At 34.6% G+C, this 15,822-nt stretch overlaps 1 protein-coding gene and 1 long non-coding RNA gene across 10 annotated transcripts in view; one reads left to right on the top strand and one right to left on the bottom strand.

The window, feature by feature from the left end:
- The window catches only part of LOC105252642 (band 3 anion exchange protein), a 32,595-nt gene extending 16,863 nt beyond the window's left edge, over positions 1–15,732 (top strand). For 5 of the 9 annotated variants that reach the window (XM_011260127.3, XM_011260126.3, XM_011260128.3 and 2 more), the window contains 8 exons: positions 4,418–4,595; positions 4,720–4,801; positions 5,174–5,551; positions 6,731–7,418; positions 7,939–8,001; positions 10,592–11,186; positions 11,318–12,407; positions 12,481–15,732. In XM_011260127.3, the coding sequence (XP_011258429.1) occupies positions 4,418–4,595; positions 4,720–4,801; positions 5,174–5,551; positions 6,731–7,418; positions 7,939–8,001; positions 10,592–11,186; positions 11,318–12,407; positions 12,481–13,150 (3,744 nt within the window). In that variant the 3' untranslated portion in view covers positions 13,151–15,732. Of the gene's footprint in view, positions 1–1,860; positions 2,026–4,417; positions 4,596–4,719; positions 4,802–5,173; positions 5,552–6,730; positions 7,419–7,938; positions 8,002–10,591; positions 11,187–11,317; positions 12,408–12,480 lie in introns of those variants that run through there. The other 4 variants (XM_011260125.3, XM_011260124.3, XM_025408004.1 and 1 more) reach the window with 4 other exon arrangements.
- On the bottom strand, positions 526–1,237 carry LOC112637736. Its single transcript, XR_003122681.1, has 3 exons — positions 1,168–1,237; positions 1,009–1,089; positions 526–915 (listed from the first exon to the last, which is right to left on the bottom strand). It is a non-coding gene; the product is annotated as an uncharacterized LOC112637736 (long non-coding RNA).
- Positions 15,733–15,822: the final 90 nt, after the last annotated feature.

Here is a 15,822-nt window from a genome sequence, read left to right as displayed (position 1 = left end):
CAAATTACATATTTTTTCTTAAAAATAACTGTATGTTTTCTTTACACCAATTGATTCCTCTCATTATTTTGTACATAAAAGTATGAAGGTAAGATAATCGAAAAATGAATATTTTACAAGATATTTTATGGTTTATGTAAAATTAAGAAATGATTTCAAGCCTCATAACTCGAAAAGTACTTGATGAAAAAATGTTTATTTATAGTGTTTTGGAAAGCTCTCGAGATAAGCTACAAGAATATGCAAAAATATATAGGGTGTTCCATTTAAGAAATTCAAAATGACCTTCACGTAATCTTCATGTGACTCTTCAAGGTCAAACTAATGACACCACCTTATGTCCCCCTTGAAACCATACAACTTTTGTCTGAAACATCTTTTTCTAAAATTAAAAATAAGAAAGTTATTTGGGGTGGGGCATTAAAATGGGACACCCTGTATATATATATATATATATATATATATATATATATATATATATATATATATACAAAATGGAGCCTGTATATTATATTTGGAGAAAAAATTGTTTCTCTTATATGTTACTTCTTTTATTCCTTGTTTCTTTTCCTTCAATGATCGATAACATCTCTATGACCTAGGCCGGGGTTGACCCGGTCAATGCAATTCTTGTTCCCCCATCGTGCGTACCGCTTGCTATTCAGCACCGTCAGCTGGGCTTTCCCACCTGCGGTTGTGGAGATTCCCCTTCTACCGTAAGCTTTCTCCTCCTTCGAGCTGTTTTACTCGAGTCTTTTATTCCGGATTTCACGGCCAATTGACACTTGTTGCGTCTCCCAGTCTCCGTCAATCATTTGCCTGCGCACAGCTCTCTGATGACAGCTCTCTTATTCCAAATATGCCAAGGGACTGACAGTTATACCTTTCTTTTTTAAGAAAAACCATAGTTTTTTGCTACATGTATATAGAAATGTTGACCATTCATCAATTGTGCGTTAATTGAGTTAGACTGATATAGAATTAATAGCAAAATACTGGACAGATTACCCAATAAGTTGCGTTTCTTCTTTCTCTTTCTACCTTCCTTTGTCTCTTTTGAATTGTTATGTAAAAGAACTTGCACAAGATCTGACAGAGAAAAACAAATTCAATAGTTTTAACATGCGAAGAATATCTTTTATATGATTTATTTGCATTTTCAAATACCTTTGAAACTTCGAAAACTTGTTCATTTTTTATCCATCTTCCTATTCTCTATTCATTTTACCTTATTTAAATATATTCTCTTCTTGTTAATCTTGGAACAATTTCCATATTTTATCTCGTGTTACAAAGGAAATTGATTTCTTTTATTTATTATTTTCTTTATATAAACCTCTTCTTTATATAAACCTTCTTTATATAAACCTATTCTTTTAAAAATGTAGCAAAATTGCATAATCTTTTTCTCTTTTATCTCAAATTGTTCTCTTTTAATTAAATTGATATCTATTCATCTTTTTCCAATATAACAGTATACAGTGTCTTCGAAAAAAATCTCATTATCGTTCGAAGTAAAAATACATAATCCTAAATAATATTGTTTAATTCAAGCGGTCGAATAAAAAGCGGTACACTCGGTGTTGTACGGTCGTTGGCCAGGAAATTGGCTTACAGGAAATTGAAAATCTCGAGTGGAAATCCCGATAAATCGCGAGTAGATGGGTGGGAAAGGAGGAAATGAGACGGGAGCGGAGAAAGAAAGGAACGAAGGGGTTACTCTCTGATTGAGCATATGGGGTTAATATCGATCCGTGTGCGCGCGCCTTCCCTTCCTCGGACTGTTCATGCGTTTCCCCACCATCCTTTTTCCCCTCTTTCTCTCTTCCCGGTCTTCTCGGCAGCACCACCCTCCGCCCTTTAGTTCGAGTCCCTCCAGTTCCGAGCGCCAACCGGCCGGGTTGTCACTCTGCCCGGGATGCCATGCCCGAGGTCGCTGCCGGTTCCTCCAGGAAATCGTTTCTGGAGCGGGCGCGGAGCAAACTTCTCCGCTGGTTACGACGTTCTCTGCGGACCACGCACCAGGTGATCAAAACGGGCCATCTTGTCCCACTCACGAAATATTGGCCCGTCATCCTAATCACCACTCGCACTTTGACTAGACAATTTCCCGGGGAGGCAAGGTCTCTGTGCTACTCTTGTAGCTCCTTGCTCTTGACAAATCTATTTATAATTCTATTTAATGAAGTATAAGGAAGATCTGTTATGTCATGCAAATAGTCTGCGAAAGTTGTCGCAATCCATAGGTTCGGGATATGAACTTTGAAGCCTGTGAAATCCAAATATTCCCAAATATAAATTTTTATAAGCCAGATATAGTGAAAAATTATCCTTTTATCTAAAATGTATTGTCATGTAATGCACAATAATGCACAAGAAATATATAATCTCCAACATTATTCTATTTTTCTCTCATTTTTACTTATAATAAAATTATTATCATGAACGTTATGAACTAGATCTTGCATGAATTACATTTTTTTAGTTATTACATAAGTAACGATATTTGACATGTTATAATTTCTTTTAATATTATATTCTTATCTTTTTTGTTGTAAAAAGATGGACATTTTATGTTATTATATCCACGCTGAAATGTAGAAATCATATTGAAAGAAAGTCTGTTCTGAAATTTCCAACGTAATTTTGTTGCAAAAATAAAGCACTAGTTGATGAAACCGTGTGATGAAACACGGCTACATTCTTAATTTAGTTTTACCTTAGCTAGTTTAGTTTTACCAAGTTCTTGGACGCTGACAATTCGTAAGAGAGAACTTGGCCAAATAACTCTGTGACATTCATTTTGATAGTCGTGCCGGATGACGTGTCAAATTAGTTCGATGCTGTTTCGAAATTTGTAACAAAGAAGATTGTTATATATTTTTTTTTCATATCTTTCTCTTAATATTAAAATGATTGATGTATAAATGTTTTTCTATTCAAAGTTGAAATTTATATCGAGAGAGTATCGGCTTAATTTTTTTGCAAAACTAAAATAATTTTACAACTTGAGTTTTGCCAAATAAAAAAGCAAATATATGCTTCTGGACAAAATTAACGCATAATTTTTTTTCACTTTTTTAAAAAAATTTTTCGTTAAAATTTAAATATCTTTTAAAGAAAAAGTGAAAAAAATTATGCGTTAATTTTGTCCAGGAGTATATATCCCAGTGCGAGATCCATTGCAGATCTACCACTATACAAAAACCAGTTTTCTGACAACATGTAACGAAGTGCGAGATCGATTCTCTCACAATAGCTCTTTGACTATTGTGAACAAACGTTATGCGCTTGACCCGGGCAGATATACCGGGCAATGTATTTTTAAACTTGTATGAGAAAGTGAAACATAAAACAAGGGAATGAATTTCAAAGTGAATTTCTGTTTTGCAACAAATTGATAATTGATGAAAATCGCACATGAATTAGCGCATAGTAAATTGACGGCACGAGGTGAATGTAATCTATTTTTAGATTACAAAAATAATTTGGATTTCAAAATGTGATGAACGAAATTATGAGCTAATGAGTTAATTGCAATTTTAAGATGTCTATTCCCGAAACATCTATTTTTCGCAAATACCTTTAATGACATTTATATGCATGTAAGATGTGAGGAGTCAGAATGCATAACTAATAAATAGTTAAAAAATACCACTGTTAATATTCGACAGTGTTAAATTTTAATATTTGTCAAATGTACAAATCTACAAATCTTCCAGAATAAGTTGATAATATATTTGTCTAAAATAACAGCGGAATTATTCGTAAATACCTATATCAATTTTTTCTAAATTGTATAGATAAAATAGCAATAAAAGGAATTAAATACGCTTAGTTGCCTCTTGTATAAAATATCGCATAAGTAGAGACCTTAAAGAAACATTTTAAAATTCGGCAAAAGGAAAGAAATTGGTGGAAACAATCTCTTTTTATAAACGTGTAAACTTTTAATGAAAATATGCAGTGGTTCTTCGATAAACGATCTAAAATATAATAAGTAATTCCTTACGTCAAGAGACGTTATACATCAGACGGTTTTATGTAATAGTCTGGTAATAACTAACAGGTCACGTATGAAACAAGACATAAAGCTCTTTGCTCTTTGTACAATATTAATCCCGAGGAAATATCAGGAACTTTACGTGCAATGAGTGAACATTCTATATATATATCTTTTTTATAGAATTATGATGGTGCGATTTTATCGCAGCATAAAATGTGCGACAAGAATAAGAAAGCGATATCTTTACGAGACTCGAAAACTTATTTTACGAAAAGTTTGATTTAACATCTTATCCAAAACACCTGACGTTGAGGACATTGTTCTTGCTGTAATTAAAATAATTTAAAATAATTTAAGGCGCTGAACAAATTGCGACAAACGTCAATTTATGTTTCTGTTTGACATCGTTAGATCGATGGACATGGCGCGGAGATGGGACCGGAGCTCGACGAGGAGATGGAAAAGGTCTTCGCGATGGACACCGCAGAGAAATTCGACGTAGCCCGGCTCGGTTCGCCCTCGGAATCGACTGGATCGGATCGAGATCGCGATCGCGGACCGCCGCGATATGGCGATCGCGATGTCAATCGTAAGTTACCTCTTTTCTACTATTTTTATATTTCTGTATATTTATATTTCTCTAGTTTTCATTTCTGTAATCGTCTCTCATTGAAATTGAAAACAATAAAAAACCGATAAATTTTTTTTTATAGAACACCGAAAAAGAAGTTACCCTCATCCGCACATGCCCCTAAAAAGTTTGCATTCCAGATCTATGCGTCGACATTTTTCACCGTAAGTTACATTTCAGATAAAAATATACATTTGATAGGATCTATTTCTTTTGGACTTTCTAGAATATCTTTTGACGTTCTCACTCAAAAATATGAGTAATGATAAAAATTCTTGCTTCTCTAAGTTTTAAGATGTGATGTTATTAAAATTCGTTTGAATGTGTGTTAAATTTTTTTAAAATATACATTTGATAGGACCTATTTCTTTTGGACTTTCTAAAATATCTTTTGATGGTCTCAAAAATATGAGTAATGACAAAAATTCTTGCTTCTCTAAGTTTTAAGATGTGATGTTATTAAAATTCGTTTGAATTTTTTCGCCGAATATTGACATCAAAGAAGGTAGATCTTATGTTTCTCCAATTGTTCTTAGTGAAGGCTCGACGGAACCATCCGAGAAGGACTACAGCAATGGTCAAGCGAAGAGTAATGAAGTCCAGGAGGTCGATGGAACGAATCAAAACGGATTGCAACTTCCCATCGCACCTGATCAAACCGAAATCGAAGGCGATGAAGAGACAGCGGAGGAAACTGAAAACATAATTAGTAGCGAGAGCGAGGCACCAATCTCAGAGAGAGCAGCTTCCGGTTTCAGCGACAGCCCGACCGTCGGTAGTCCGAGGGTGCAGTTCGAGAAAATCAAGGAAGAAGATGGACCCAGCACACAAATGGAAGTACAGACAGATGATGCTTTGAGTGGCCTCCACGAAGAGGATCGAAAGTGCCGACGACATCAAAAACATGAACATAAGTAAGTTGATTTGATCTGATGGCTTGAGAGGAAAAAGAGGGATAAAAATAAAGGAGAAAAGTCGTAACTTTGAATTAGTGTACTTAGCGTCAAATAAGAAGATAATGTCTTTGCGATCTATATACAGGATGTTTCTTAATAAGTGCGAAAAATTTTAGGAGATGATTCTTTGTCGAAAATTAAGGGGGGTTTTTCATATAAACATTAAAAAGTTCTAATAAAAAAATTGAAGAGGGTTCTAGTTTCATCCCTTTATAACAATATGGGAGGCTGAAAAAAATATTAATAAATAACCTTTTTAGTAATAGAAAATATTCACCTTTTATTTTATTTCTTTAACTTGTTTCAAATTTAAGAAAAAAATAAAAATTTTTGCCCCCATTTTTGGAGGAGTGTAACTCCAAAGGGAGGAATGTAGGAGTATATGTTTATATGAAAAATCTCCCTTAATTTTCGACAAAGAATCTCCTAAAATTTTTCGCACTTATTAAGAAACGCCTTGTATATTTATATATAATAATAGTAGAATATAAAATCTCTTGAAAAGTGACGATAAAATACACTGAAGTGAAAATATAATTTCAGTTTATAATATACCGTGTCTGCAGATGTTATATACGAAAAAAATCGGATTGTCCTCGATATTTAAGTGAAAATTAAAATCTGACATTTTAAATCATAATTGGATTCATATTTGCTGTATAAACTGTGCAATTATGAACACGAAACGGTCGATCTTTTTTCGTGCCATCCCGAGCAACGAGCTAGATTCGTGGCGCGACAATTTCGGTACGAAATGGTACCAAACGGATATATTAAAAATTTACAGGGTGTGTGCTAGAAAATGTATATCAGCGTTAATTTAGATAGGACCAGAGATTCTTTTTAATTATTTTCGCAGATAAGAAATTCTTCCGCGCAAATGAGAACTCTATAATTTACCTGTGGCACGAAATAAATTGAAGTTATACACAAGAAGATAAAGACCAAACAAAATACCTCATTATAAATGCATTATCACTATTATTATTGCAATAAGTTTAATAAATCTTAATTAATTTGTGATGTCTTTCTATTGTGATAAAAATATCAGAGAGTTTTCTTTCTTTCATAAAAAATTCAAATTTAAAATTCTTCTAAAATACAAAAATATTTGATTGATCGATTAACTTCTTCCAGACGTCATCACCACAAATCTCGCAAGTATTCCCTACAGGAGGACCCACAATGGCGGAAACGATCAGGAGCCGGTCTATTAGATATCTCGAGTTTACTGACTCGACGCGTCAGTGTTCAGCCAGAGGAGGCGAGCACCTTGCAAGAGCTTGACATCGATGACTTGGAATCACATCGTAGTGATGATCCGCGCGGTATGCGCCGACATAAAGCCGCCCACTCTATAGTGCAGATTGGCCGACGTAAAGAGGGTGGTATCCCTCTCGATACTTTTAAAAAGATGTACGATCACTCGCCGCATCAGGTATTCGTTCAATTGGATGAGTTACATGGCTTAGGCGAGGAACGTGAATGGCGTGAGACTGCCAGATGGATCAAGTACGAGGAAGACGTCGAAGAGGGTGCCGACAGATGGGGCAGACCTCACGTGGCCTCTCTCAGTTTTCATTCGCTGCTAAATCTTCGTCGTTGTTTAGAGACCGGTGTAGTCCTTCTCGATCTGGAGGAAAAGGACTTGCCTGGACTGGCCTATAGAATAGTCGAGCAGATGGTCGTCGAGGAGCTGATCCTGGCCGATGACAGACCAGTCGTGATGAGAGCGCTGTTGCTTAGGCACAGACATGTGCATGAACACGAACGCGGTTTCCGATTTGGCGGCAAGAGGAGTTATTCCAGTTACACCAGTCTTCAGGTAATTTACCTTTAGCGCCAATGCTCGCCGTGTACATTTATCGTGCGCGCGAAAGCGATTCCGATTAATCTCGATTAATCGCAAGACTCGCTTCGAGATTGCTTGTGTTAGAAAATAAATAAATATCGATATATAGAAAGTGAGGGAACCGTAATAATCAATTATTCAACCAGATAATAACCGTATTTACAGGCTTTAGGGTTGCAAATATAAATTAGATTCGACGAGAATTCCAGCTTAATTTTTGCTATGCCAGACTGATGCAATCCTGGATTTGCATGTATTTAATTTCAAAAACTCGGCAAATAATCGCGACGACCGTAATGGATGCTGATACACTTTGCCATAATTACGCGTTGAAATTTAGAAAGAAAAATGAATTTTGTATGTTTATTTCGCGATCTATGGAAATGTCGAAGACCACCTGCGAGGACGATGTGTTACGCGGTCAGTAGTGAGTAGTCACAGTGGGTGACAAAAGATAGGCTTGACTGATAGTGTGCTAATGTTATTTCCACAGTCCATCTGGCTGGAGGAAGAAGATGCTGCGCGGGAAGCCGCTGAGAACCATGTAACTCAACATGTAAATCTCTCGTTTCCCGAGAATCACACAAATGCAGTCTTTTTTTATATATATATATATCTTCTTGTTACTCTATAATCGTTCATTCTATTCGTCCGCTACTTTCATACAAATATTTTTCTATTTCTTAAACTAAACCCGGCATGAGTTTGCGGGACAAATAAAATGTGTACATTTATAAATAATTATGATTTTTTTCTTAAAATCCTTTTTTAAAAGTATAATTGTACACAATACAAAACAATTATTTCTTGGATAAATATTTTTTATTAATATTTTCGATTTTAATTTGATTTAATACGTTTTCTGTGTATTTTGTATATCAAGTATCGACAATGTTGCAGCACAAAATTTATATATCATCAGTTTATCATTATCTCTAATAGCTAAATCGATATATAACAAAAAACACTGATTAGAACAGTCATTAGCAATATGTTACTATATAAGTATTGTAATATTTATATTAGATTACACAGCGTATCGAAAAAGAAATCAAACTTTAAAATTTTCATTATCAATTTATCATTATCTCTAATAGACAAATCAACATAAAAAAACATTAATTAGAATTACATTAGCAATGTGTTACTATATAAGTATTGTAATACTTAATTTACACAGTGTGTCGAAAAGAAAACCAAACTTTAATTTTTTCCCTTGAAATTAACAGCATTATGTAACATCTAAATATCAGGAATGATAGTTAAGCATGCATATCCCTTTATGAAAATCTCTTATCAAAAATGGCTTCTATCAAAATTTAATCGAAATTAGACAAATAATTGTGCATCACTTAGCATCTACTATATAACTATTTCCTATTAAAATGAAAATGACAGTACTAGATAACGTTAAAACTATAGAAGCAATCAAAGATTATTGAGGCTATCTCAAAGATGAATTTACACAAATTGAATTTACACATTTATATTTTAGTTCAACGTATCTGTTGTATTGATGCAAGAATGATTCATGTATTTTAAATAAAAACATATTGTTTTGTGACAAAATAAATAATAATTTTTTTATTCAAAAAATTTCTTTTTCGACACATTGTGTATACATAAATAAAATTCATTTTAGTCACATAATCTTTGGAATAATTTTTCATAAAAAATTTACTTATATCGATTCAAATTTGCGATTTTTTAAAATTATTTTGATAATATAAATACCCACGGTTTTGTTTTGTGATTTAAGCAAACAAATAAGATCGCAGCTCATTCTTACAACTTGCAGTTTTTCCATTGTTGCGTCTCCGCGGGTGTCTTCTTACAATTAGTGGCTTACTTAGTACCGATCCTGAAACCTATATTCTAGAAGTTTTCGTGTAGTGCCGTCCACGTCGATCAATAACGACAACTTAAAATGCTTATAATCATATATCCCGCTTCTCTTCATTAGGCTTCAAACTTTACGTATAATTTATTTATACTCTTTTTTTCCTAATTTTCTATATTAAAATCACGAAGATATGACACATTTCTCCGGCATCGAATAGTTCGTATAAACTATTTTATATATCGTAATCTCGGAGATCAGTTTTTCAAAATGATGAACCGTATCTTCGTGTATGTATTACTTTATTTTTGTGTATTAATTTATACTCACGAATATATTCTTTATAGCGATAAGAGTTTTTTTCAGTTTTTAGTTTGAAATCAGTACTTCTAACAGAGTGCTTTCTTATTGTGAGATATTTTGTCTACTTCTATGCGTCATGAAATGCTAGAATGCAATCATGTTCTTTTTGTTAGTATATTTTTTTATTCTGTTAAAAAGCTCAATCTCAGCTTGTTATTCCTTTTGGGGAACTTATCATATTATATTATTTTTGAATATTTTATTTTTCATAAGTTATTAGACAATATCATGAAATTAGACGAACAGATATCATTTTAGTCTTATATTTCGTAATTTGATGAAGGACCGAGTTGTATTAACATAAATGAAAAAATTATTATTTCGATTTATTAATAGAGAAAATCTTTAATAAATATTTATAAAAGATAACATCTAAAAAAAATTATCTTCATTTTATGACATATATTTTACGGGGTAGAATCTTGTGTGATTATACTTTAAATCGCATGAGCGACTCTTTCTGATTAATACACATATATCACTTCTTTACTGATCAGTTTATATTCATTTTAATTGATCAATGACTTTGATATTGACAAGGCATGATCCTCAATAACTTGCAATAGATTTTAATTGTCATTCATTGTTCCAAAAGCTATAAACAATTTAAATAAATAAAGAATATGCTTTCTGCAAAAGTTATTCATAACAGCACATAAAAATTGCAGACATATTATATTAAATGAAGATGATTGATGAGATATTATTTTTTATATATATATTTATCGATTTTTGTATTAATGAATAGAGAATATATTTTATACTTGCTGCTAATTCTTCTATTTCTTGATGCCCAAAAATTAATGATATATATGTTATTCTAGTTTCAAGATATTGAAGTAATCGATATAGAATTCTCTCACGAAAAGTTTATATAGTCTTTCTTCGACGAAATCAAAAAATTCTCAGACAGCTCTCTAAAAAGTTTCGAAATATCCGACAGAATCTGCACGACGCGAAGCCGAAGATCATATCATCGAATCTGGCACTCGACAGTAATCACACCACAGTCGATATAAAGGAGGAGCTAACATATATGAGTAGTAGCGAAGACCTAAAGAAGAGTCACAATGACTACATTCTGAAGAGGATCCCAGCTGGTGCCGAGGCGATAGTTGTTCTCGTCGGCGCTGTCGATTTTCTGGATCAGCCGACAATAGCTTTCGTGCGTTTGGCCGAGGGTGTACTGATGCCGTCCATTACGGAGGTTACAATACCAGTCAGATTTATGTTCACTTTGCTGGGGCCAAGAAATGCAGACCTGGATTACCATGAGATTGGTCGATCCATTTCCACGCTAATGGCGAACACATCGTTTCACAAGGTTGCTTATAAAGCGACCGAAAGACGAGAGCTATTATCAGCCATCAACGAGTTTTTGGATGATTCGATAGTATTGCCACCCGGTGACTGGGAGAGACAGGCCTTATTGCCATTCAATGAGCTTAAGGCGAAAAGCGAGGCTATTAGAAAAAGAAAAGCCAAAGCGCTCGAGGAGAAGAGCAAACCAGTGCAAAGCGAAGCAGCTATAAAGAAAGGTAATTTCTTCAAAGTCTTTTAAAATTCGTAGCATGTTGATGGATGAATTGAGTATTTTTTTTCCAATCCTTTAAATTTATTTCATCTTCTTTTCTACGTTCTTACATAACTAATCGTCTTCAATAAATAGCTCTTTTAGCCGGCGAAGAGGAAAAGAGACCACTGGATCCATTGCGACGTACCAAACGACCATTTGGTGGCCTCATCAACGACATCAAACGTCGCTATCCTTTTTACTTGTCCGACTTTACGGATGGGATGAACTCTTCTTGTCTCGCGGCGGCCATCTTCATGTATTTCGCCGCGTTATGCACTGCTATTACTTTTGGCGGTTTAATGAGCGATAAGACGCAAAATATGATTGGCATTTCTGAAACCTTGATTTCTTGCTCATGGACGGGCGTGGTGATGGCTTTGTTTGCAACTCAACCGCTGGTGATTATCGGCACGACTGGCCCGCTATTGCTCTTCGACGAGAGCTTGTACAATTTTTGCCTGGCGAACGATCTTGAATTCCTTACTGTACGGGTATATGTTGGCGTTTGGATGGCTATTATTGCCGCGATAGTTGCCTGCGTCGAAGGTTCGGTCCTTGTGCGGCTCTTCACACGTTTTACCGAAGAGATTTTCACCGGATTGATCTCCATTCTCTATATCGTTGAGACATTCGTCAAGCTTTACAATTACTTCGTGCGTAATCCACTCCTCTACGAGTACAGCTTCGGACCAGATACCAACAACACCATCTATCCGCTCTATGTCGTCGAAATGCGGGTAACTAATTTGCTGAATGAGACCGGAGAAAGCTTGCACTTGGAAAATGCCCGCGAATTGATACCGAGTCGCGACATCGCTGGATTGATCAATCAGCCCAACACGGCTCTGATGTGCACTATTCTTTGCCTCGGTACCTTTCTAGGCGCCTACTACTTAAGAATCTTCCGTAACAGTCATTATTTGGGTCGTAGTGCCCGACGAGCCTTTGGAGATTTCGGCGTGCCCATCAGCATCATTATCTTCGTTTTAATCGACTACTTGACTATGGTAAAGACAGAGAAGTTGCTTGTTCCCGAAGGTCTCACCCCAACCATGCCTAACAGAAATTGGTTCATTTCTCCAACCGGCTTTGTAAAACCTATTCCAGTCTGGATGATTTTTGCTTGCGTCGTGCCAGCTTTGCTGGTTTATATTCTAGTGTTTATGGAGACTCAAATATCAGAGTAAGTAAATTTAATTTATTTCAACCTAATTATCAGCTGCGCTTTTGACTAATCAATCATATTTGATGTGCAGATTAATCATCGACAAAAAGGAACGCAAACTACGTAAGGGCAACGGTTATCACATGGATATTGTAGTAGTTTGCTTGATGAATATGGGATGCGGTCTGATAGGTGCACCTTGGTGCTGCGCCGCGTCGGTGCGTTCCCTCACTCATGTATCTGCCGTAACCGTGATGTCGCGCACCCACGCGCCCGGTGAGAAACCGCACATTGTCGAGGTGAAAGAACAGCGGGTGAGCGCTCTTCTGGTCGCGATACTGGTAGGCGTAAGCGTACTGATGGCGCCGCTTTTACGTCGGGTGCCGATGTCCGTCCTACTGGGTGTATTCCTCTACATGGGCATCTCGTCAATGAACGGCGTACAGCTGTTCGATCGCGTCAAGCTGTTTTTCATGCCAGTCAAGCATCACGGCACAGCAAACTATGTGCGGCGCGTGCAAACCTATAAGATGCACGTCTTCACCCTCATACAGATCCTGTGCCTGGCCGTGCTGTGGATTGTCAAGAGTACAAGGGCTGCCCTGGCTCTACCCTTCTTCCTCATTTTAATGATGCCGTTGCGCGCTCAGATGAGCCATTTCTTTACCGCGGCGGAATTGCGTGCTCTTGATAGCAAAGGATCCGACCACGAGGTCGAAGACGAGCTCGACTTTTACGAGGAGGCTCCGTTACCTGGTTAGACTGTGCCTTATCGACATGTCTCTCTCTCTCATACTCGTTCTCTAAATTCGTCTATCTTTTCAAAACTATTTACTGATATACCTGCCTCATACATCAGGGTCTCCTAAAACGTCTAGTGCCAGTCGGAGAGTACAGAGTTCTATTTTCATCAGATGTTGAGATGTATAATGTTCTAATATTGGGTTTATCGATAGAAAGATGAAAAGTGATATCCAATGTATTTTAGATAAATGAGATTAGCTTCGAGAAAATCGACAATTGCCAGAGATTGTCGGACTTTATTTGTGGATTCTCGGTTGCACAAATCTTTCCGCAGATTTTGTAAACTGTTTCTAGTTTCTTTGTTCTTTGAGATACTTACTTCCGCAGATTTTTAGCCTTTCATATATCCTTAATTATACATAAAACTATGAGATTTTTAGCCTTTCATATATCCTTAATTATACATAAAACTATGAGCTTCTAATGAATTTTTGTTCGCGCATATAACATTGCAAATCTTTAAACTTTCAAATTTTAGTTTTATAGATTTTAGTTTTAGAGTTTCAAGGAATATAGCATTTTTATTCCACGATTCTTCAAATTTCTAGATACACGAATATTCAATAACATTTTTCAATAGCTACTTTGATTACATCTATATTTATGCAATTATTTTCTATCATAAAGCTGTGTATAAATAGCATAGTTTCATTACATTACCGTATACATTAAAGCGATTAAATTATATTCGTGTATACATCTAATGAATGCTAAGATATGTTTACGTTCTTGAAACGGAAAGCCTCTGAGTGCCTCAAGTTTGATCGTTCGACGATACAATGCTCAGGAAAAGTTAATGTAATGGCACATAGAAATAGTGCCAAATGCGTTACGAAAATGCGAAATGCGTTACGGGAATAACAGTTTGGCTAGATGATGTGATCGCCGAAAGATAATCATAATTCTTACAAATATCTTTCCTTCCTCTTTCTCTCTTCCATGTAGACAATTCTTTAATTATTGAATTCTACATCAAACAATTTACAATTCTTAATATCTTAGATTCTTAGATTTCGTGCGATGCACAACATTTTTGTCTTATATTTCTTCTTCATAATTGCTTCGCAATTTCTTAGTTTTACAAATAGCAGATTCTCTCAATTCCACGAATAATGAATTTCATATTAATATCTTATATATAATCCGATTAATTCCATTATTTCTGCAAACTTTTCCACATTCGCACATCCTTAAATACATTTCAATTTTTGATTCCTATTTACATATATACATATATATACACTATCTTTAAATACACAAGTACTTATATACATATGTACCTGCATATTATTATGCACGCGCGTACAAGTATACACACATATACACACGCAAATTCATTGACTTGCACAGGTACTTTTGCGAGAAGATACTCAAAGATAGGCGAGAAATTTCCTTACACACATATATATATATATATATATATATATATATATATATATATATACATATTTTTATATTTAGACACGCATTTACATATTCAGATTTTCAATTCCATAAATCTTTGCACGGCATAGATCTTCCGTTAGATTTATGGATTTTTCAATGAATATACGAGTCCTGCAGATCATCGAAATTACAGTGTTTCTATTTCATCTAATTTCTAATGCGTTGCGCACGAATCTCATTAAATATATGAATAAATTCATAAAAATATTAAGTTCATAAATTCATAAAAATATTAAGTTATTAAATATATTAAGTTGACATTTCACGAGTTTCTAATGAATTTTTGTTCACGTACATAATGTCGTGAATATTTAAACTTTTGTCAAAAATCATGATTTTAGAGTTTTAATTTTAAAGAATACAGTATTTTTATTCCATATTCGCGTTATTCATTATGTATTATGATTTTAAACCATTGTTACGTTTAAAATTCAAAAGAAGTGTGCGCGTGCTTCCAACAAATTAAACAATCGATAATGCTAAATAATTGAGCGATCCGAAGCCTATAATAAGGAATAAGGCTGGTGAGAGAAGTAGAAGGCTATAGTTAATTGAATAAACTATTTTCAACTAAAAGATATATATGTATATAGAGATGTATTGTATTTTCATTCTCTTTAGAATATATGTTATTAAATCTCTATAAAGTCGCTTATATCAGATATATTGATTGTTAATTAATAGTAGGATAGAGAGGTCCAGAAATAGGAGAAAACGGAAACCCTGATACTCTCTTAATCATTGTGATAGCAAGCAGAAATGCTCGAAAACCAAGACGATATCTTAGCACTTTAATGTTGATAACAAGTTTGTAATGCAGATTTTAATTAGTGATGACATTTAATCGATCATCGTAAATATTGATGCACACATGTACATGCAAACATATACACATCTGCATGAGTTACTATTACATGGTATTATAATGTAACGAAGATGAATTGTTGGAACGATAGAGCAATTGTAAATAATCTAATTAATGTACAGTCTTAAAAAAAGAGAAGAAAAAAGTAATAATTAGCAATAGGCTCTTAGTAACTAATTTACCTCTTGAATTTTAGCGACTAAAGGAATAAAATATATTTTAATTGCATTCTCTGCTGTTTAATATTTATATCGTCCCAATTTTCCATTATTATTTTTTAATCGAAGTCTTCTAATGTATAGAAAGAAATTATAAATC

Source organism: Camponotus floridanus, unplaced genomic scaffold (assembly GCF_003227725.1).
Source record: "Camponotus floridanus strain SB8 unplaced genomic scaffold, Cflo_v7.5 scaffold2, whole genome shotgun sequence".
Lineage (NCBI taxonomy): Eukaryota > Metazoa > Arthropoda > Insecta > Hymenoptera > Formicidae > Camponotus > Camponotus floridanus.
This window is presented reverse-complemented; position numbering and strand designations above follow the sequence as displayed.